At 36.1% G+C, this 23,128-nt stretch overlaps 1 protein-coding gene across 4 annotated transcripts in view; it reads left to right on the top strand.

Annotated features, from left to right (window-relative positions):
• Nucleotides 1-15,016, top strand: part of LOC107845455 (histone acetyltransferase GCN5) — a 57,081-nt gene extending 42,065 nt beyond the window's left edge. For 2 of the 4 annotated variants that reach the window (XM_016689795.2, XM_047397937.1), the window contains 5 exons: nucleotides 6,179-6,233; nucleotides 6,404-6,510; nucleotides 10,229-10,322; nucleotides 14,496-14,637; nucleotides 14,730-15,016. In XM_016689795.2, coding sequence (XP_016545281.2) covers nucleotides 6,179-6,233; nucleotides 6,404-6,510; nucleotides 10,229-10,322; nucleotides 14,496-14,637; nucleotides 14,730-14,793 — 462 coding nt within the window. In that variant the 3' untranslated portion in view covers nucleotides 14,794-15,016. Of the gene's footprint in view, nucleotides 1-6,178; nucleotides 6,234-6,403; nucleotides 6,511-7,926; nucleotides 8,013-10,228; nucleotides 10,323-14,495; nucleotides 14,638-14,729 lie in introns of those variants that run through there. The other 2 variants (XM_047397936.1, XM_047397938.1) reach the window with 2 other exon arrangements.
• The last annotated feature ends 8,112 nt before the right edge of the window (nucleotides 15,017-23,128 follow it).

Below are 23,128 nucleotides of genomic sequence, written 5' to 3'. Positions count from 1 at the left end.
TGGATTGTAGATCTATGATTTAAACAATCTCCAATTCTGTTTGAATTCCCAAACAGAAAGATGGCAGAACAAGTGATGCTCGGCAGCTGAAAATGGTGATAAGAACTTATTAATCTCTGATGGTGGTCGCCGTAGGAGACATGCATTAATCATGATGATGTGGAGGAGTGGCTTTGGGATAGGATCATTGACTTGCCGCTTCACCTCTGGATAAACGAGGCTATGATGGAAATAGGACAGATGCAGTGGCTGGATCGAAATGGGAGAGAGGAAGACCTTGAAAAATCACCTGAATGATTGAGAATCATGGTCAGAGGGCCACCAGAAATTATTCCTCGTGTCGTTGACCTGGAGAAGAACAGATTAACTTTCTCTTTACTGATCTGGAGTGAGTGCACACCGATGGTGATAGTTGGTCAGAAAAGCAATCTTGCAGGTCTACTTAGAGACTTGACTCCACAGGGGTCTCTTCGTATATCAGAGGCCGTAGGTAGTAGGGGTAGCTGATCACATGGGTTTGGATGTACGAAAACAATTTAAACTTGTCAAAAGGACATGGGGAGCACGTGAGAGGTGAGTCTAGTATCGGCCAAGTGCAGATTAGAGTACAGGAAAGAGAGGCTTTAAAAAATTGGACCGGATCCTTTATTTATGTTACAACATTCAGTTAGGCCATCCCAACTTTTAAAGCCTATCCTATGTTCGATGATATCAAAGCCAATGACAAAGAGTAACAATCCAAGGCACCTCTGTTTCTGGTGGAATTAGAGGAAGACAAGGACGGTTTTCTCTAGCTAAATTCACGCGACAATCAAAACACAATTTTTGAGGGGGTTAATACGGAGAATCAGGTTGCTGAGGTCCAGAAGGAGGGTCGGGTTTCATGGAGATTTAATCTAATGACCCTAATAGATTACGGATGAATATAGTGCATCAATGATAGTCGGAGGGACATTCCTCTGAATATACAAATACAAATAGCCGAGTGAGATGTGTCATTCTGGGTACGTCAAAATGTGATAAATTAAGCAAGCTATTCGGGGTGAATTTTCACAGATGTGAATGTGAGATGTGAGAAATATAAGAGAAGAATATTAATGAATTATCGTATTTACATTAATATACTGTGGCTCTATTTGTAGACACTACATTCCAATCTTTTTCCAAGTAGGACACTACATTACAATCCTTTTCCGAGTAGAATTCTATATACTATTCTTGGTCATACTTCAATTCTAACACTCATGCTCAAGCTGGTGCATACATGTCATATGTATTGAACTTGTTATAGATGTAATTAATACGAGGATCAGTGAGGGACTTGGGGAATATATCTGCAAGAAAATTGGTAAGGACTCCTTGGGATCTTTGGGCGACTATAGTTGAAACGGAACAAACTAAAAAAGTGTTGGAAAAGTAGTAAACATCACTGGAAAGTCGATCTGTTGCTGGAAAATTGTCGGAAATCGATATAAAATATATCGGTCATCTCAAAATCAAGATACGAGTAGATCTTGCACAAGAAAGTCGCCGAAAAACTGGCTAGAATAGGCTCATGCACCAGCATGTGGAGGCGTGTAAGAGGTTGATTCATTGTGGTGCTGGTTGGGTTTTGGTCGCATGGAGACACTTGACCTCTTGCTGGTGTTGGTTTTCAAACAACACCGACGAAAAGTGAAACTACATAAATTAGATCTAAAGAGTCACCGACTCGAGGAATTATGCAAATCGAATTTGAGGAGTCACTAGAAAGACACAAGGTGCTATGCATCTCAAATATGAGAAAGTAGTCCAGAAAGATGCACAGTGCTACATAGTCATAGCACAGTCAGATATGAGAAAGTAGTCGCATAAAGATGCACGGTGCTACGCAATATGAGAAAGTAGTCTCATAAAGATGCACGGTGCTACATAAATCAGATATGAGAAAGTAGTCACCTGAAAATGCACGAAGCTATGCAAATCAAATCTGACAAGGTAGTCACTTATCACATTTTAAGAAAGCATTGGTATAATCCAACAAGAATGGATCTTCATAACAGTGAGTAGACTAAGTAAGGAAGTTAATACTAAGACTAGCATCAATTAATTCATGTTCATGTGTTGCATCCCATAGTGGATTACCATATACCTTGTAGCCTTCAAAATTTGCTACCTTATCTACAACAACAACAACATACCCAGTGTATTCCCACCTAGTGGGAATACTTCACCAAAAATATCGCGACATTCATCATTAGAAATGATCATGTTATCTTAACATTATCTTTAAATAGAGAAAAATCAGTCAATGAAGAATCAAAGCATTTACCTTGGCTTGATAGATTTTTGATATCGGGAGAATGGGAACTCTCTTTCAGGAACATCACACAATCGTACTACAAAGAGTTACCTCGGATCACTGCCCTCTGATCCTTGAATGTTGCGACTGGGAGAGATCAAATTCGTACTTCAAATTTGAGAATTGGAGGCTTCAGACAGAGAACTTCAAAGAGAAAGTAAAGAACTGGTGGGATTCTAGCACTGGCATAGGCAGACCTGATTATATTTTAGCAAGCAAGCTTAAATATTTGAAAGGTAAGCTAAAAGTGGAGCAGAACTTGCGAAGGTAATTTGGGGCTGCAGAAACAGGGTATACTCAGTCAATTGGCAGAACTTGAGGAAGTACAGGATCAAAAACCTCTAAATGATGATGAGGCCAGCTGTCCTTACAGTGGGGTTTGAAGAGATTGCATAAAGGGAGGAGGTGGCATGGAGGCAAAGGTCCAAGGCTTTGTAGTTGAAAGAAGGTGACAGAAACACGAAATTCTTTCATAGAACTGCAAACTGTCAGAGGAGATACAACAACATTGACAGGTTGTCAGTTGGTGTATGTACAGGGGACCTGCAGTGATAAAGGAGGAAATTCTCAAATTTTACCAGGGCCTATATTTAGAATCCGAGACATGGAGACCTCAGTTCAATGCTAGATTGGGGAATGTGATCAGTGAAGAGGATATATAATACTTGAGAGCCAGTTTAGTGAAAATGAGATAAAAGATTGTGTCATGGCATGCGCCAGGGACAGCTCCTGGCCCTGATGGCTTTACCATGGCTTTCTTTGTTTCTTGTTGGGATGTGATGAGTAGAGATGTTATTGCAGCTGTACAGAACTTCCATGATCATGGCATAGTTGAAAAAAGTTTTAATGCTTTTTTCGTAGCTTTGATACCAAAGAAGCTGTGGGCTAAAGAATTGAAGGACTTTAGACCTATTAGCCTAATAGGTAGCATTACAAGATCATCTCAAAAGTGTTGACTGAAAGGCTGAAGAAAGTAGTGTCTAAATTGGTGGATGCCCATCAAATGGCATTTATCAAAGGTAGACAAATAATGGATGCTATTCTAATAGCCAATGAGAGGAAGATTAGTAGGTCCCCAGTATATTATGTTAGCTGGACACAGAAAAAGCTTATGATCACTTACTTTGGGGTTTACTTTGGAAGACTATGGAGAATATGGGTTTTGGAGATAAGTGGATAAAATGGATCAATGTACTATAACTCTGAAGTTTTGTGTTTTGGTAAATGGGTCACCTTCCGGATTCTGCCCCTCTAAAAGAGGGTTGAGACAAGAGGACCCTCTATTCCCTTTTCTCTTTATTCTAGCTATTGAGTAGACTCTTCGGTTTTGCCGCCGAACCAGTCTCGACGCAACACCCGCACTGGTGCGGGCGCATCTCGGATTCGGTCAAGCGAATCCGGAGATGTTGACCAAAATCAAGACAAATTTTGCTAATCATAGTATTTTTGTTGTCATTTCTAGTTTTTGTATGTTGTAAATTTCAATCTATAAATGACTTGTTTTTGGTTTGCAAAATGAAATTCAATAATGGAAGTAGTTGCACGAAGCCCATGCTAAGTGGGTTCAAATTCATAATATAAGAGTAGCAAATTCAATTAAAAAATGCTACTTCTGGCACACTTTTCGATTGCATAATTAATTTTAATCTAGTAACACATTAATCATGTCTTGTTGATATGTCTTCATAATTATTTAACTTTTTTGGTCACATAATTGAATAACTTCTACAGAACAATTATTTGTAAAGAAGTAAGTTGGTAGGAGAAATAACAAATATAAAGGGATACAAGATACAATATTCACTAAAGAAGCTAAACTTTTGAGGTTTAGAACAAATAAATGGCGTCTTTGTTATCAACAACAAAAACAACGAAAACATACCCAGTGAGTTTCCACACATAGGTTCTTGCGAGGGTAGAGTGTACGTTGACCTTACCACTACCTCGTGTAGGTAGAGAGATTGTTCTCAAGAGACCCTTGACCCAAGTGCAACAAATCTAAGTACAAGAAGAAAAAACAACGATGAAAGCATAATAGTTAATAAGGAAAGCAGTGTAGAGCCTACATGAAAGAAATAACATCATAATATTGTGGTAATGGAAACATAATAGACAACATATGACAATAGATATCAAAAGCAATAACTACAAGGATGCTAGTAATACTACGACAGACACCAACAACCCTAAACCGTCGAAAAACAAGACAAAACTCTACTCCTTACTAACCTTCTACCCTAATATATGGCCTCCACACCTTCCTATTTAACGTCATGTCCGAAGCTGTGCTACATCCTGTATATTCACTTCTTCCCATTACTTTTTAGGCCTACCTCTAACTCTCCGCATACCCCTTTATAACCAGCCGCTTGCACCTTCTCATTGGGGCGTCTACGCACCTCCTCTTCACATGCCTATGCCCAAACTATCCTAGTCTCGCTTTTCTCATCTTGTCCACCACGGAGGCCGCTCCCACTGTATCGCGAATAACCTCTTTCGTAATCTTTTATTTTTTTTGAGAAAGAACCTCATTCCTAATCTTATAGCTCCTAATATGCCCACACATCTATCTCAACATCCTCATCTTCGCAACGTGCATATTCTGAACATGGGAGTTCTTAACTGGCTAGTATGGGGTGGAGAAAGTAAAAGGTACTCTCTAAATTGGTTTTTACTTGTCTCTTGTTAAATTGACATTTCTGTTAAGAAATTATTTATTAGGATTAAATATACTGAATTAATCGTATTAGTTATGTTTTGGAAATTTATGTTTGACCACTTATCCTTTATGTTATTACATAGTGATAAGGTAATCTAGATAAAAATGAATAAATCTTTCAGATTTGCTAAAATAGACAACAACAACAAACCCAGTATATTCCCACAGTGGGGTCTGGGGGGTAAGATGTACGCAGTTCATACCACTACTTCAGGAGAAGTAGAACGGCTGTTGCCGATAGACCCCCGACATTTGCTAAAATAGACAAATAAAAAATAATTAAAGTTTATTAAAATAAGTAAAAAGAAATGGAAGGAGTAATCTACTCCCTCTGTCTATCTTTAATTAAAAATTGTAATAAAAAAGTAAAATGAAATGGAAGGAGTAATCTACTCCCTCCATCTATCTTTACTTATCCATGTTTGATTCGACATATCTCTGAAGAAACAATAAATAAAAAGGTAATTTTTCTATTTCACCCCTATTAATTGTAAGTCATTTAAATATTAATGAATAATATTTAGTAACAAGGGTAAATTAACACAAAATAGTAAATTATCTCTTGATTTTTCAAATTGGACAATTAAAGTTTGAAAACTATTTCTAATATACCGGACAAGTAAAAATGGACAGAGGGAGTGATAAGAAATTAAGAATCAGATGAGGTCCACAAATAATTACTATATAGTGTCAATATAATCCAATCACAAAGGTCCAAGTGGAAATGGTGATAAGAAATTGAATGAGGACAAAAAATAAAAATATGTAGGGTAAAAGCAATAGCCACATGTAACAACCTCATAGCATCAAAGTGTTATATGAAGGCGACAAAACTTCATTATTCCCTCTTCTATTAAGTAGTAAAGTAAAATGCTTCTTCTAGACTTGTTAACAGATTATGTTAAAAAATTCTCAGGACAAAAGACTGTTTTATCTCAGTGGATGTCTTCTTTTATTTGAGAGGCAGCTCAAATTCTTTTCAGTTGCAGATATGGTCTCATATGGACATTGTTTTATTTGTAATTGGATTGGTCTGCTGTTGCCATACTATGTTATGCTGATCTCGTGAAGAAACTATGTGGATTTTGAAGTTCACTAATCTTGACTAACTTATTTAGAAGGAAGCTGGCATTCCCAAAAAGGCCATCAAGGTTGAGGATATCCCAGGCTTGAGTATGTTCTTTCTATCTGTATTTCCTTATTTTTCGTGGATGTGTAGAATTTCTAAACTCCACTCTCTATAAGCGTGATCTGAGTTCCTATAACTTGTCTTATACTGTATTCTTTTTGTGCTCCAACATTCGTAAATTTCTTATGTGAATTTGCTGTTGACATCTTACTAGGGGAGGCTGGATGGACTCCTGATCAATATGGTCATTCTCGGTTCAAAACAGTGAACTCCTTGTCAGATCAGAAGTCCTTGACTGCATTTATGCGCTCACTCCTGAAAGTAAAACTCTTGTTTTTCCTTTTCTTGTTGCCTTCATACATCTCTGACTGAATATCTACCTGAATAAACTTTTGTGGGTCTGATGAAATTTTGATGACTACTTTTTGTAAAATATTAGTATGAGACTAAACAAAGTGAAGTACTTATTTGAAGCATACAAAACATCACCTAATCTAGATTCTAAAAAGAAACTTATTCCCTCCGTCTCAATTTATGTGACATACTTTCTTTTTTGTTCAGTCCAAAGAGAATGTCACCTATCTATAATTTGAAACAACTTAACTTCAAAATTCATCTTTTATCCCTTAATGAAATGATTTATTGCCACACCAATGTCTAATGTTTGTTTTAGACCACAAATTTCAAAAGTCTTCCTTTTTTCTTAAACTTTGTGCCTAGTCAAACAATGTCATACAGATTAGGATAGAGGGAATACAAACTGCTACATTCTTAATGGCCTTTGTCCCTAACTTGAATGGACACTAATTCATTATTGGCAATAATGCATATATTCTTGGATGAATCCACAAAGCATTCATATAAAATTGATTGATATGCTACCCTAACTATCGATTAGCTAACATCATTATCTGGAGGCTAAAAGAAAAAACTAGTGTTTGTTGTAGTTTTTCTTGAAAGTCAAAAGCATCATAAAAAATAGTGTATGATATCCTTAAGGCTGAATTCATAGACAATTTCCTAAACTTGTCCAATTATTGTCTAGACACCTAATCTAATTTCATTACCTATTACTACTGGACGCCTGCATAAAGTGTGCCTATTAGACATAGTTTTGTTGAAAGTGTTAAAGTGAGGAAGCAAAGCAAAGTGAGGGTATAGCTCTTTTTCAGTGTAATGTGAAGCGAGGTTGAAAACTGATTGCTTCAGTTAAAGAAGCATGAAGCGCCTTTTTTTAAAAAAATTAATTTAAAAACGATATTTTTTGAAGAAAAAGAAAAGGAGGGACCTTTTTAGACAAGAAAGGTCTCTCCGCTGTTCTGTTAGGTTCTACGGGCTGCTGCTTATTCTTCAAATTTCAGGTAACTGTTCATTCTTCTAAATTTTACTGCTTCACTCTGTGGATTTTTTCCTCCTCGTCTTTCAGTGCCACCATTGCTGTGTCTTTTAAGAGAAAGGAATACTACTTCCTCCGTCCCAGTTTATGTGGCACCGTTCGGATTTTGAGATTCAAACAAGTCTTTCTTCGTTGTAATAATAGTTAAAAAACTAGTTTATTGAGATTATCTGAAAAAAAGATTATTTAAATAAATACTTTCTCAGTTTGTTTAAGAGTCGAATATCAGTTTATTTAAATACATTTTTAATTGTATTTCAGTTTGTTAAAATAATAGATCACTTCCCAGTTATGATGTGGTTGACCCTTTGTACATTCTCTACAATCTTACCACTGCTTAGGGTCCTCCTAGTGTTTGCTGCTGTACCTATCACAGTTCTTGCAGCCATCTTTGGCGGCTGCATATCCTGAACGAATTAAGGATGAGGTATTCTGCATTCTCTTTCTCAGTGATCTTGCAAACAACATTCTAAGCAATTCTTAGAGAGATACTCATATTGGATTTTAATCCACTTTGATTTTAATTCCATTGTAACATCATCCTCTTTACTAATCTTTATCCTTTGTGGTATTTCTGCTAACAAGTCAGCCTCTACCTTAACCTTTGCACAACTAGGCCTAGTCGGATTCTTCGTAGCCATATCCAATGTTAAAGGTCGTCAAACTGCTGCTGCTAGTAAAAAATAGATTCCTTAGAAAAGAAATTTGGTGGAAGATCAGTAAAGCAAATCCAAGCAATTACAATTTTTCAAGGCTTAAACAAAGGTTCCCACTTTAGAGGTCTCATCTGCCAATATTGATTTTGACCTGCAAATAATATGTTGGTGTTGAAAGCATCTGTATATAATCTTCAACAAGAGTTAATCGCATCAAAGTTCGCCTATTTTTGATCAAAGCGATATTACATTCCCCTTTGATTTCACATTGACTGATAATAATACCTTCCATAACTCCTTCACGTTAATTTGCCCAATACTGCATATTGTAAATTTGTTGCACAATGAATTGTTTCACCTCTGAGGACTTCCATGTTACATGAGGCTCGCCATTGATATAGGTCAAAAGTTGCATTGGAACAGTTTACATGGGGCTCATGCATGGTTTTAACAAACCAGCGTACGTAGTCTAGCTTGAGGGCTGGTCTATTTCGATGGGTACCAGGGGTGGCTGCAAGGGCTTGGTGGTGGCTGCGCAACCTCTGGTGAGGGCCACCCGCCAACCGTAGTGTCCATCGGAGGCACGAGACGTGAGTTACACTAGGCTTAGGGCTTTCCTTGAGAGCTTTTTACACTCTTGGATACTATCTAAATTCATTTGTTTGTAGTTTACGTTCTTTATTAATTCCTCGGATCACAATTTGGTTTTGATTTTGCTTGTCCTAGGGAGGACTATTAGTTTTTAGTTATTTTATTTATTCATGCGCAGTTCATTCTAATATTCTTTTAAAATTATGCTTCACTTCAATGAAGTGTGCGCAATGCGCTTGCTAAGTGCCCCAAGGTCCTTGTCTCCTTTAGCACTACTCTCTTTAAAAACACACTGATTAGACATGAGGTGCTGACATGACTCAAAGTGTGAGTGTTACCTATCTTTAGCACCTGAATTAGGCATGACATGAGCAGTTACAGCTTGGACATGACCCTTGATAGGAAGGTGTGGAGGACATGGATTAGGGTAGAGCGTTAGTAGGTAGGAGTACTTCCGTAATTGTAGGAAAGAGTGTTTTGTTTGTCCCTGTAGTTCCTTGTAGTCTCTTGTTTGTGGTGTTTTGGTAGTTTATAGTATTACCTTGTGGGTGTTTTATTTTCTTTATTATCTAGCGGTGTGATTTCCCTTTTAGTTGTTTGCTTTTATGTTTTTTGTTATTTGTCTTGAGCTGGGGGTCTGTCGGAAACAATCTCTCTCCTTCATCTGAGGTAGCGGTATGGACTGCGTACACTTTAACCCCCCAGACCCCACTTTGTGGGAATACACTGGGTCTGTTGTTGTTGTTGTTACATCTACAGAATTTTTATATTCTTTTTTTTTCTTTTGAATTCATCGTTTTCTTTTAAAGTTCTATGACATTTCATTGTCTTATTCTATGTTCAACCTGAGATTCAAAAAAAAAAAAGAATAATACCCTCAATGCTCTAAATTCAGAATCTTGCACAATTATTTCAATCTTAACTGTCTCAATCATTGAAGACCTCATAACCGCCCAAGAAACCTTCTTCCATATCCAATACCACTTCTTGCAATTTGAAAAATAAGTCCAAGATCCAACGAAGCTATGAAACTATGTTCCTCTTCGATGATTTCCATCATTGGGTTCAAACATTATTATTCTACTTGTTCTTGTCTTATTTATATGCTCGCAAAGTCTCAAAACTTTGATGTCATTGAAAATCTTCTTCTGTTTATCCAAACTTTGACTGCAAACGTTCTTCGGTATATCCAAACTTTGAATGCTTGCTTAACATTATTTTCAAGATGTTAGTGGAATATATAAGCCCCAACTAGTTTGAATTTGAGAATAGTTGGTTGGTTGCTTGCTTTGTTTAAGCTTTTGGTGCACAAAGGCCATCTAATAAGTCTGGGTTTAACTCACTGCTTCGCTATTTAAATAGGCACATCTTTATTGAGTTTTTCCCTCCTGAGCAGATAATGCACGACCATCCTGATTCTTGGCCGTTCAAAGAACCTGTTGATGCACGGGATGTTCCCGATTATTATGACATCATCAAAGATGCAATAGGTAATGGATACTTGTTTTTTGTTACACTGGTGGTTGCTGACAATCTACTTGAAATTTCACTAAATTTCCTCTTTCCTCTTTTTTTTTTTTTTTTTTATTTTAAATTTGTAAAAGTAATTTGTGTTTCATAATTTTGATGCACCAAGCTGTTTTTACATGAATTTAAAAGCTAAACTGTTAAATAGACTTTGGACCTAACTCGACTCCAAAAACTAGCTCAAGAGGGGAGGATTGCTCAACAACCATATAAAGAGACCTCCCGTATAAATTAGATGCAGATAACTTTAAAAAGTACAAAGGGGGTTAGATATACCTTTTCAAAGTGCAATCGATTGACTAGGAGGCGGCAAGACCTCAGTAGACAGTAGGTGCCAAGGTCCAACGCATGAGATGAATCATCTGACCTAATATTGGACTCGAACGACAATGATAAGTCAGGACTGTAACACTACGACCGAAGTGAAGTAATCGAAAATTCCTCAAAAGTTTATATAAGTAAGACCTTAGAGATTTCATGATGATCAACATGTAGAGGTTAACAAAAACATACCCAGTATATTCCCACAAAGTGCGTTCTAGGGAGGGTAAGTATGCGTAGTCCATATCACTACCTCAGAGGTGAGATAGAGAGGTTGTTTCCAATAGATTAAGGTTCTGATTACCGGAAGTTGACAATAACTGGCAGAGCTGGTTCGGAACAGCTTCAAGGAACCAGTGTTATAAGCAAAAAATGCATAAAACCATTAAGATCCGTTGGGGCTTTAAGTGCAAAGCTCAAAGAAAGGTGGGCTTTGATGAGAAAGGCGCAAGGAGAGAAACAATACAAATGTATATATCCTTACTCCAAGACTAATAAATCTAAGCTTGAATGACAAATATATGCACAAAGAAATTGAAAAAAGAACTGTGATAAAGTGAAATATCAATTGCTTAATGTCGCCTCTTCTGAAGAGGGGCTCGTTGGCAAGGAAAGGTATGCTTTAGAACCTTGATGATGAGGACAACACTGGAGCATACCATTAAAAGAGGCGAAGCGCTCATCATGTTTTGAGCTTGCTTCAGGGCTTAGCGCACCTTTGACAACAGCGCAAGGAATCAGATCTACTGCTGGAAGCTGTTGGCGACCTTCCAAGAAACAAGAGCTGTCCCTGGAAGCTGTTGGAGATGAAAAATAAAAATTGATCAGAACTTGAAGAAATTAGTACGGCGTCGGCTCGGCCCAGAATTAATGGGTGGGCCCAACAGGAAAAATAACTGATCGAAAAAGTGGTTGGAAACTTCTCACACGCCGGCGTGTGTTTCAGATTTGTCACTGGCTTCAGATAACTGACAGTAATGTGAGGGTGCGTCGCTGGGTTTCTGATGGAGATTTTTCTGGGGTTTGGTTGCCGGACCTTGCTGCACCTTTTGGTGGTGTTACTTCTCGCAAACTACTGGCGATAAGAGAGATGCGCATGACAGATCTGGAAGTCACCGGAAAGATGCACGGTGACCTAAGTTGCTCGGACTCGGGTGAGGGTATCCGAGACCAGTGTGGATCGGAGAGTCGGATTCATCAAAATTTAAATTTTAAGATTCGGGGATGCGAATCCAAGTATAGTATAGGTTTGTGGGGATTCGGCTAAAAAAAATTCAAATATTATAAAAATAGAGTTATGTTATTTTACCTTATTTACTTTTGCAATTAATTGTACTTTTTCAATTAGGAGTCCCCTAGCCGACATGTTAACTCTCAGGTGATGTTTGATATGAAGGAAAATATTTTCCAATTTTGTCATGTTTGGTTAAGCTTAAATGTTTTGGAAAATATTTTCCAAATTAACTTATTTTCTTCAAATTTAAAGAAAATGAAATATTTTCCAAAACACTCTTTCAACCTCACTCTCCACTTGAAATGCTCATATAACTCTCAAAATCACCCACCTCTATCCTGAACCTGAATCCCCTACCACCCCCATCCCAAACTCCCCCTCCCAGCCCCCTCTCCCCATCCACCCACCCACACCCCTTCCAACCCCCTCCCCAAAAAAGATTTAATGTTTTTGTTTGTTTTTTATTTTTTTAATTAAAAGGGAAGCTTTGAAGCAACGAGTAAAGTTGCTGTCATGTGACCTGGAGGTCACAGGTTCAAGCCTTGGAAACAGCCTCTGACAGAAATGCAAGGTAAGACTGCGTACAATACACCCTTGTGGTGGAGCCCTTTCCCGGATCCTGCGTATAACGGGAGCGTTAGTGCAGTGGGCTGCCCTTTTTTTAGTTTGTTTTTTAAAAAAAGTTTCAAAACTTTTTTGTTACCCCACCTTTCTTGCCCTATTCGTTCTCATTGATTTTTGTTTAATATGTACAAATACTTTTAGAAAATATTTTCCTCCTTGCATAACGAACACAAAAAAAATAAGTAAGAAACAACTTATATTCCTAGAAAATGTTTTCCTCCTCCATATCAAAGACACTCTAGGAAAAAGTATTTTCTGGGGTCATAACTTATTTTTAAAGGTATTTTCTACTCTTTAGCTAAACACTAAAATGTATTTTCTGATAAATATTTTTTCATTCACCAACCATACACTAAAAAATATTTTTCAGAAAATGATTTTCACTCACCAATCAAACATAAGAAAATAAGTAGGAAACCAACTTGTTTTCCATAAAACATTTTCCTTCATACCAAACACAACCTCAAAGTTGTCGGCCTACTATTTTCCTTCGACATATTATCGACATACTAGTATTAACTTTACTATTTTTATTATATTTACTTTATTAATGAGTATTATTTTTTACTACTATATTAATATGCATTCTAATAGAAATATAAGTAATAAAGAGTCCTTGAGATCTGTTTCTTTCTTCCCCAAAGTCCAACGACTGTCCCTTTTTTTCCCAAAAGTCCGACTACCTCTTTACTCCCAAATTACAGTCGTCGGTCTTTCCAAGACGATGCAACAGTTGGAATTTTCCCTTTTGTTTTGGCCTGAAACTTTGAGCAACTAATATATATATCAAGAGGAAAAACTGCAAAGGAGACAAAGGTAAGGTGTAAATGTATTTTATTTTTATTTTAAGATTGAATTCTCAATTTTCCCTCAAATATTTTCTTGATTTTTGTCAGGGTGTCCGGGTTCATTTGACCAAATCCGAGACACACCCCGCACCCGCACCAGTGTCAGTTTCGTGTCGATACGGGTTGGGCGGCAAATTGAAGAGTCCGCGCAACATAGGCGGTGACTGTTGTTTTTTGTTCCGGAGGTTTCTCATAATAGCTCTTATGCCGTTTGAGAAATCAAGTCTCGAGCTAATTATACACTGAGCTCCATTTATAGACAACACATTACCATCCTTTTCTATGTAGCATATTATATACAATCCTATTCTAACGCTACTATAACACTACTATAACATGGTCGTGAAGGTTGCCGAAAAATATTCCGACAAAATTCTCTTCATATATATTGGTGGCCTTAACAAGGCTTTGATGCCATGTGACACGGAAGAGAAAGTTAGGGAGAACTCGGCTTGATTACTCATCCAAATTATTGTTTTTTAAATTACTATATTTGCATGATCTAAGAAGGAAAGAATATCACTACCAAATTACAATAGAAGAAAATGAAGCCATCAATTATATTTATTTACATATATTCTAGAACATTCATAAGAATTTTAACACTTTCTGTTGTTGCTAAAAGTATGGACAGAGATTTCCAAAAGGTCCTAACACTGTGGAGGCACTCAGGGACAAACGTCAGAGGCGTGCGTGCGCACGCGCGCGCGCCCACACATATATATATATTGACAACTTCGGGGACAGATATACACATGTCATGAAATGGATATTTCCTAGTATAACTTTTTCTTTTTTCTTTGTTCTTTACCACGTGAGAGGTAAGACCAAGTTTCTTTGATTTAAAATAAAAAAAGAGAGGTAAGACCAAGTCAGACTTTGAAACTTCTAGCAGATGCAGATAATCCTTATTTTTTTTGGTGATGTAAGTACAGTATGGAGAGTTCATGAACGGTTTCTTTCAGTTTGGTCTGATTGTCCCATGCAATCTTCCATTTGCTGATATACATCAAGATTCAAATCTAAATGCTCTTTTGGTGATATCAAATGCTCTTTTAATTTCATTTACATTAAGTTGTGAAATTTCATTATGGGTATGTATAATGCAGATTTAAAAACAATGTCGAAGCGTGTTGAGTCGGAGTTATATTATGTGACATTTGATATGTTTGTGGCGGATGTCAGAAGGATGTTTGCTAATGCTCGCACCTACAACTCTCCTGAGACCATATACTACAAATGTGCAACCAGGCAAGTGTATTGCTCTTCAATGCTCCAATTATTTCTTTTTTTTTTTTCCATTTTGTTTTTTTTATGATCATTTTATGCATATCTGCATACAGGCTTGAATCACATTTCTCAAACAAAGTTCAAGCTGGTCTACAGTCTAGCATAAAGATTCAGTAGGAAGTCTTTATTAGCTGTTTAGGTTGGTTCTGGTTCTGTCTTTATTAGCACTTGAATCTCGTCATGACTGATGCCATACCTTATCATCCCTCCCATGTATAGACCCGAAGGTGGATAGAGTGTATTTATTTGTATAATTTGTACACTAAATAGATGTGTAATAGTTATTTTATTTTAATGTGAAGTTCTTAATTAAGGGCCCGCTTGGTTATGCGATTTGAAACCATTTGAGTCATTTGAGGTGAAGTTAAAGTTTTGTTTGGACATACAATTCGGAATTTTGAAGTTAAATACTTTTTTTCTGATTAACATAGAACCCAATAAGCAGTGAAAACTATCAAAAAAAAAATTTAAAATTCATTTATACTTTCATTGAATCTGTTGCAGCAAGCGTTTTACTCACTCAGAAATTTCGAACGAGTTTCTAAATATGCTATAGTAAGTGAATGACTTGCTGAATATTTTCAAGCAAGTAAATAAATTGTCGCAGAAAATGTTTTACTTTCTGAGAAATTTCAAATAAGTATTTGAATCTGTTGTTGCAAGTGAATAGGCTCATGGATATATAATAAAATTTATTTAAAACACACCTTATTGGATGTCCATGTATAAACGATGATGTATATAACTATTCTTAATACGCATTGTTTATTGCCTCATTAAAGACTTTACCATGAAAATTCAGACCCTTTTTTTTTTTTTTTTAAAAAAGGAGTCCAGCGTGTACATACTCCTAATGAAAACATTACTTAATATCTCGAAGATGGCACATTCAAATCTTGAATCTCAACTTCTCAAAGGTTGAAATTCACAATGCTTTAGTGAACATATCTGCTAAATTATCATTAAACTTGTTCAACATCTATTTTATCCTTCTTTTGAAGATCACAAGTAACTCCTTTGATGTTTCTCCTCTTAATTGAGCTATGCATGTAGCATTGTCTTTGTATAATATTACTGAAGTATCTCTTCCAAAGGAAGGCCATATGTTTTCAGACTGTGTTGAGTTATTGACGTCAACCAAACACATTCCCGACTTGCTTCATGAATGACTATTATCTCTGCATGATTCAAAGATGTAGTAACCGTACTTTGTTTCGTTGAATGTTATGCTATAGACGTACCTCCACATGTAAACAAATAACCTATATAAGATTGACTTTTATATGGATCAGACAAATATCTTGCATCTATATATCTAATTAATCGTGAATCAAACTTATTCGAATAAAATAGTCCTATATCAATGGTTCCTCAGAGATAACTGAATATATGCTTAATACTATATCAATATCTTTAGGTTGGAGAAGAGCTAAATCTTGCGAATAAGTTTATAGAGAAAGATATATCTTGTCGAGAATTACTAGCAAGATGTATCGAGGATTACTAGCAAGATATTGTATTTCAACACCAATAAGTTTTTCATCATTTTCATAAGAGCAAGATGAATCTTTATTAATATCCACGGATCTCACAACCATCAAGGTAGTCAATGGATGTGCTTTGTTGATGTAAAATATTCTCGGCACATATGAAGGTAGTCAATAGATGTGCTTTATCGATGTAAAATCTTTTAAAAATATTCGACATATATTGATTGATGGACAAATATTTTATTTGTAAAATGTTCAATCTGTAGACCAAGAATTTTTTTTATTTTTTTTGAGATCTTTCATTTCATATTTCCTTTGTCAAACATTCTATTGCCTTTAGAAGCTTCTCAGGAGTTTCAATGATATTTAAGTCATCAACATATACAACTGTTATGATGAATTCAGATCCAGACCTTTTAAGAAAAATACAAAGATATATACGAGTCATTTTTGTACACTTTTTAGTAGATATTCGCTAAGACGATTATACCATATGCGTCCTGATTGTTTTAATCCGTTTAGAGATTTCTAGAGCTTTATTGAACATGTTTTTTTAAATTTTTTTATATGCTTCAGACATTTTGAATCCTTTAAAGATTTTTATAAAAATTTCATTGTCTAGTAAAGCTTACAAATAGACTGTGACAACATCTATCAGATACATATCAAATTTTTATGAACTACTAGATTATAATATTCTCAAAGGTGATTGGATCCACCACCGAAAAATATCATCATATAATCAATGAAAGATCTTTGCAAAAATTCTTGTGCCATAAGTTGTGGTTTATATCTTTTGACTTTATTTTTCTCATTTTGTTTTTGCGCAAAAACTTATTTGTATCTTTTTGGGTTCACACTTTCAGGTGTTCGAGCTATAGGTATGAAAAACTTGAGTTTTTGAAGCAAGCTTATTCAATTTGAATTGCATTTTCTTATTTCGTCCAATTATTTATCTGTCCACACTTTGATAGATTTTGATTCAAACCCCTTATCTTGTTGCTTTATTTCATTAGTAATATTATCAGCAAAATTATTGTCAATAATTATATCATTTCAATTTCCTATTTTTCTCAATGAGACACACCTTATTGAGAATTTTTTTAAATTATTTTCTAGTACCTGAACCCCTTTTGAGGTTTCATCGATTTTTAAGTCTCATTGCTCTTCTTGAATAGCTTTCTCCATATTATTATCATTTTGATTGTTTCTCCTTTTTTTGAAAATTTTTATCTTTAAAATTGATTGATCTACTGCATTTTAAGTGTGATTTAGACTCATTTGCATTAATTAATTGTCCTATCGGGACATTAACTCGAATTGAAGCATTAACAATTGAAATATAAGATCTAGTAGCTCTTGATACACTAAATGTATCTGATATAGTATTTTACAAATGGATTGTCTTTTGAACTTCTAGTTTAGTATTTTGCAAATGGATTGTCTTTTGAACTTCTAGTTTACATTTATTCGTACAAGGATCCAACTGAGATAGTGATAATGTATTTCAATTTATTTATTATTTCAACGACTTATTTTCTCCCCCTAATGTTGAGTATATTGATTCATAAAATGCTAATCAACAAATCTTGCCATAAATAAATCTCTTATAATGACTTAATTTTTAGTGATTTTTGTGAACTATTTATTTCTTTGTGATTTGACCATTTTAATCTTTTCCATGGTTGCTTTGTAGTATTTCTGGGGTGTGGAGATGATTGACACAATTTTCAATGCATTTCGGTGTGATTTGAGCAAGTTTGTAATTTTTGGTTGTTAAAAAGGTATATTAGTTGACTTTGGTCAACATTTATCATTTTATGCCTCAGATGGAAAAACGTACTGCGCCAACAAATTTGAAACATTGATTTTGAATTGATAATATTGTAAAATTAAGTTTCGGAGGTAAATTTTATGAAAAAGACATTTTTCAAAAATCTGATATCTCCATTGAGTTCGGAGCATCGAATTTGATAGGGTAGCATAGTTCATTTGCTATCTTGGGATTACGGATGAATCCAAGTCTCTAGCTGATGCACTACTCAACTAGTGCATCCGCCTAAGCGACACTTGGGTCTCTTAAGAGGAGGCTGCTTAAGCGGCCAACCAGTCGCTTAAGCGACCTGGATTGACAGCTAGGTGTGCTTAAGCGAGACCCCCCCCCCCCCCCCCCCCCCCCCCCCCCCCCCCCCCCCCCCCCACTTAAGCGACCACTACTTAAGTAAAATTTGGTCCGCTTAAGCGGCGTGTCCAGATATGACGGGTACCACTTAAGCGGTTCAGTGACCGCTTAAGCAACACTTGAGTAGTTTATATACCACTTTCTCGATTTTCCCAACATTTTTTAGACTAGAAGCTTTGGGTTTTGCAGTTTTTGGGTGATTTCTTTCATTTTCAAGTTTGGGTAAGCTCCAAATCCCTATTTCAATTATTTTTCTTCGATTCTTGTCATGTAAAGCTTATTAAGCAAAAGTAGAATTTGAGAATTTTGGCTCGAAAGACCTAAATTAGTATTTCTTCAATTTAAACCTATTTTCACTTGCATTCTCTTTTGTGACTTTCTTTAATCATGGAGAATATAATTAAGAACTAAAATTATGGTTTTACCCTCTTTTCAAAAACCCATTTCTGTGGTCCGTTTTGACCCTAATTTGAAAATGGACAATATGGATATTATTGGCTTCCTTATAAAATGTAGATTCTGTATTTGTATGTTTTAGTTAATTTTGAATCCGTTTGTGAGGGAAAGTCTTCGTGTTGAAGGCTTTTGAATCGAGTTTTTCTTCATTCGAGGTAGGTTATGACTTAACTTTCTTCAGACTGTGCTAGGTAGTTAATACTGATATAAAAGTATGTTATGGTATCAAAACTAATCATGAAAATGGCTTTATTATCATTTTATACTTGTGTGGGGGGCCTATTGCTGTTATTTGGTGGTTTTGGGATATTATTTGCTATTTGTGATCGTGTGGGCTCTCTATTTGTGATCGTGTGGGCTCTTATATGATATTATTGGCCTGATATTGATGTAATTGGTTAATTTCTTTTTTATGGAAATTGTCTAAGTTGAAATTTATGTGGTATCAATGGCATATTGTTGTATATCTTGCTCTACTAGTATATGGATTATATTAGATCATGGATGGTTGGCTTATTAAGTAGACTTTTGGTTCACACACTTGGTATACTAGTTGGATTTGAAATTCTCATGCTGGTTGGTTATGAGAATTATATCCTCATATAATATACATTCATGAGACATTGGTACCACCGTGAAAATACTATTTTTTCTGACAGAAAATATGGCATCTTAAAAAAAACCTTTGTCGAAGTATGTACTAGGAAGAAGTTATGGATATTGGATAGGTATTGGTTATGAGATTGTATATGGGCTGCGAATCCTTCATGGGTCCTACCTTAGGAGCACAACTCGTTAGGTGTATACGGAGGCTATGCGACAACCTCAAACATATCACATCATCATCATCATCATCATCATCATCATCTTCTTCTTCTTTATTGCATTTCATACATTGTGTACATTTTGTGTTGTATTTTCGTGCTTGATTTTATGTTTGTCTATTTATGTTCCTTTCTCGTACTTGTATTTGATATATGTGTATATTTAAGAACTTTTGGTGGTGACAGTGTAGGCTATTATTTGGGATATTTTCTTATTGCAGGTGACGTGCCCATAATGTGTATTTTATATACTTTATTTTCTACTTTTCTCTGTCAACCTATGATACCTACTGAGTACAAGTGGACCATACTTATCTTTAATGCACCCCTTTGATGTAGATCCAGGTACGAGTATGCCACACGGTAGCTAATTCGGGCGATGTTTGTAGTATTTTGTGGTAGCGGCCAATCGATGCTTCTAGAGTTGATCTACTACCTTCTTTTGTTTAGTTTATGTCTTATTTCATATTCAGAGATAATTTATGTTTCTTTTGAACTATCAGTTGTATATTTTGACTTCGAGATGTACTTAGTTGGTTCTTACATTAGTACACCAGATTTTGGGTAGATTTATGGTATCATTGTTATGCATATTTTTGCTATTATTGTATATGTGTGGTTCGAATTTGTTCTAAAAGTCTTACCTTGGATTTTGGTGTTACTTTTATTATTTCATATCAGTTTGGGTGATAGACTTACTTGTCAAGGCTTGCTGCGACAAGTGCCATCATGACCCTTAGTTTTTGAGTAATGTCAAATTGACATCAGAGCAGGCAAGTTCATTGCTCTCATCAGTGTAAGAACAAGGAATCTAGTAGAGTCTCGTGGATTGGTACATAAATATTCATATCTATCTTCGAGAGGCTATACAATATCTTTTGGAAACTTCTTTTCTTTTGTCCCTTATCGTGTGGGCTTTTTCATACCTTGTGTTCTGAACTGAGTTTTACTCTTTTCTGTAAAGATGGTGAGGAAAAGGACTCTTGAGGCTAGAGATGCAGAGCCATCATCCGAGGATATAACCCAGTCTAAGGGTGAGTTACGAGTCATAGACATGCCCGAGGTAGTAGATGGGCACGAGGATTGTTACAGAGATAGTACTAGGGGGCTCTCCCCTGAGCCTCAGGTTGAGTATGCTAGAGATATGGTACTTACTCAGTCTTACAGAGTTCTTCTACCTTGGTCTTGGAGGGGTTATTAAATTATTTGCTGACCCGTTTGGAGGGTGCTCTTTTGAGTGCTCCTGGTGTTCTTATAGCTCTAAGTATCGTACCTCCATCTATGGCAGAGTCTACTTATAGTGTTCCTTTGGCTTCGAGTGTGGATCCACCAGTGGTATTGATATCAACTTATGGTACTGCGCAGACTTGGAGTGTTATTCCTCTTTTTGTGCCAGTATCCGAGTATGGTATTTCGAGATTAGAGGTTCAACCTTAATCTATGTTACCCACTCAAGTGGGATTTGAGCCAACCAGATTCACTATTTCTCTTATCGTTGTAATTATAATTATGTCTTTTATGGATTAAAAGAGGTTTGGGAGATCACTCGCTTGAGTCCACCTTGGTTAAGTGGTGTAGTGGGAGAGGATGCCTATGAGTTCTTGACTGACTATCGTGAGAAGTTTCATAACCTTGAATTACTTGAGTCATACGAAGTTGCTTGCACTATTTATCAATTGGGATATGCAACTAGGGATTGGTGGAGGTCACTTGTTAGTTTTAGACCTCTTAGTTTGCTAGAGATGACTTGAGATCAATTTGGCGAGGGTTTGTTGGACAGGTTCATGCCTTTCAATCTGAAGGATTAGATCAGAGATGAGTTTGATCCCTTGGAGTAGGGTTCCATAACTGTTGTGGAGTATGAGGCACACTTCATACATTGTTTAGATATTCTTATGCTCATATTGCCATCGAGTTTGAGAAGATTCCAAAGTTTGTAAAGGGATTTAATATTTTACTTCAGCTAGATACTACCCTAATGGTGGTGTCAAAGGCATCATTTCAGAGTATTGTGGATCATGTTATGATGAGTGAGTCTATTTTTTGAGTGTCTTAGGGAGGCTCCCAGAGGGTGCGCCATCACGTCGTGTTCTGAGGTCACACTCCTTGAGGTAGAGACTTTGGAGGCTTCCATATGTATCTTGGTAGACCTGTGTAAACAATATTGTAGGGTTCAGGTAGTGGGTCTTATGGTTCAACAACTTTGAGTAGTCGTTCTAGGTCAACTGTATCTCTCCCTATTAAGTTAGGTAGTAGAGGTTGCTTTGTGTGTAATGAGGTTGACCATTTGGCTAAGGACTATCTCTGCCGTACTTTCAGACCTACTCTTATATTGGTGGTAAGAGGTAGAGGTAGTGGTGCCTATGGTTGTGGTCATGGGGCTACTCAGTCGAGTAGTGGTCGTGGACAGTGCTATGTTATACCTTTCATACCAGAGATAAAGACTTTCGACGTTATTATAAATATCATCCCTGTTTGTTTCAGATCTGCATCTATGTTGTTTGATCTTGGGTCAACTTTTTCCTATATGTCTGCATATTTTGCTTTGAGTTTTGATTCTTCCAATGAGCCTCTTGATGTGTCTATCCGCATATCTACCCCATTATGAGACTCTTTAGTGGTGGATCGAGTGTACGATCTTGTGTTGTGACCTTTTATCCTAGCTACACAACCCCCTTTAAGCCCAATTAAAACATTTAGATTATAACCCACCCATAAATTCAAGAAGTAAATTATTAAGGCATCATCAAGTGGTATCATCATACCAAGTACAACTTTCAAGAAAATGTCATTAATCCATCACTTTGGGGAATCCTTGTACCCCACAGGGTGTTCAAGAAAACCATTCACTTGGAGGAATACTTGTACCCCACAAGGTTTTCAAGACCATTACTATCCACTTAGGGGAATCCTTGTACCCGACAAGGTTTTCAAAGCCATCTTTAATTATTTTGCCATTTATACAATGCATTAGTTTTAAAGAAATAAGTCAAGCCAATTGATACCTCACATTCCAAAACCAATTATTCAAGTGGGTTGGGATTCTTACCAATTTCAATACCAAAATCCAATTATTTAGGGAATCCTTGTACTCCTAATTACATTGTTCACAAGTATGGGGAATTCTTGTACCCCTATTTTCATTATTTGCAACTTTGGGGAATCCTTAAACCCATAATTTCATTCACCATTCCCATGCACCCTAATGAGTGTACAAATCAACAATTCAAGTATTAATTAATCCATAATAATCATGGAAAAAACATTTAAATAAATTAAATCCAAAACCCTCAATTCAAACCATACATAATTCATAAAAGCCATGGGAAAAGCTATTAATTCAACAATATTCAATAACCCTCAACCCACATTTAAAATCATCAATAAAATCGCATAGGTACAAGTATAAACACATGTTTTCAATAAAATAAGATTTGGGGAAGAGTTATATGCTTGAGATATCATGGAATATGAAGAGAAATCAACCCTTGAAGCTTTAG

Source organism: Capsicum annuum, chromosome 10 (genome assembly GCF_002878395.1).
Source record: "Capsicum annuum cultivar UCD-10X-F1 chromosome 10, UCD10Xv1.1, whole genome shotgun sequence".
NCBI classification, from domain to species: Eukaryota; Viridiplantae; Streptophyta; class Magnoliopsida; order Solanales; family Solanaceae; genus Capsicum; species Capsicum annuum.
This window is presented reverse-complemented; position numbering and strand designations above follow the sequence as displayed.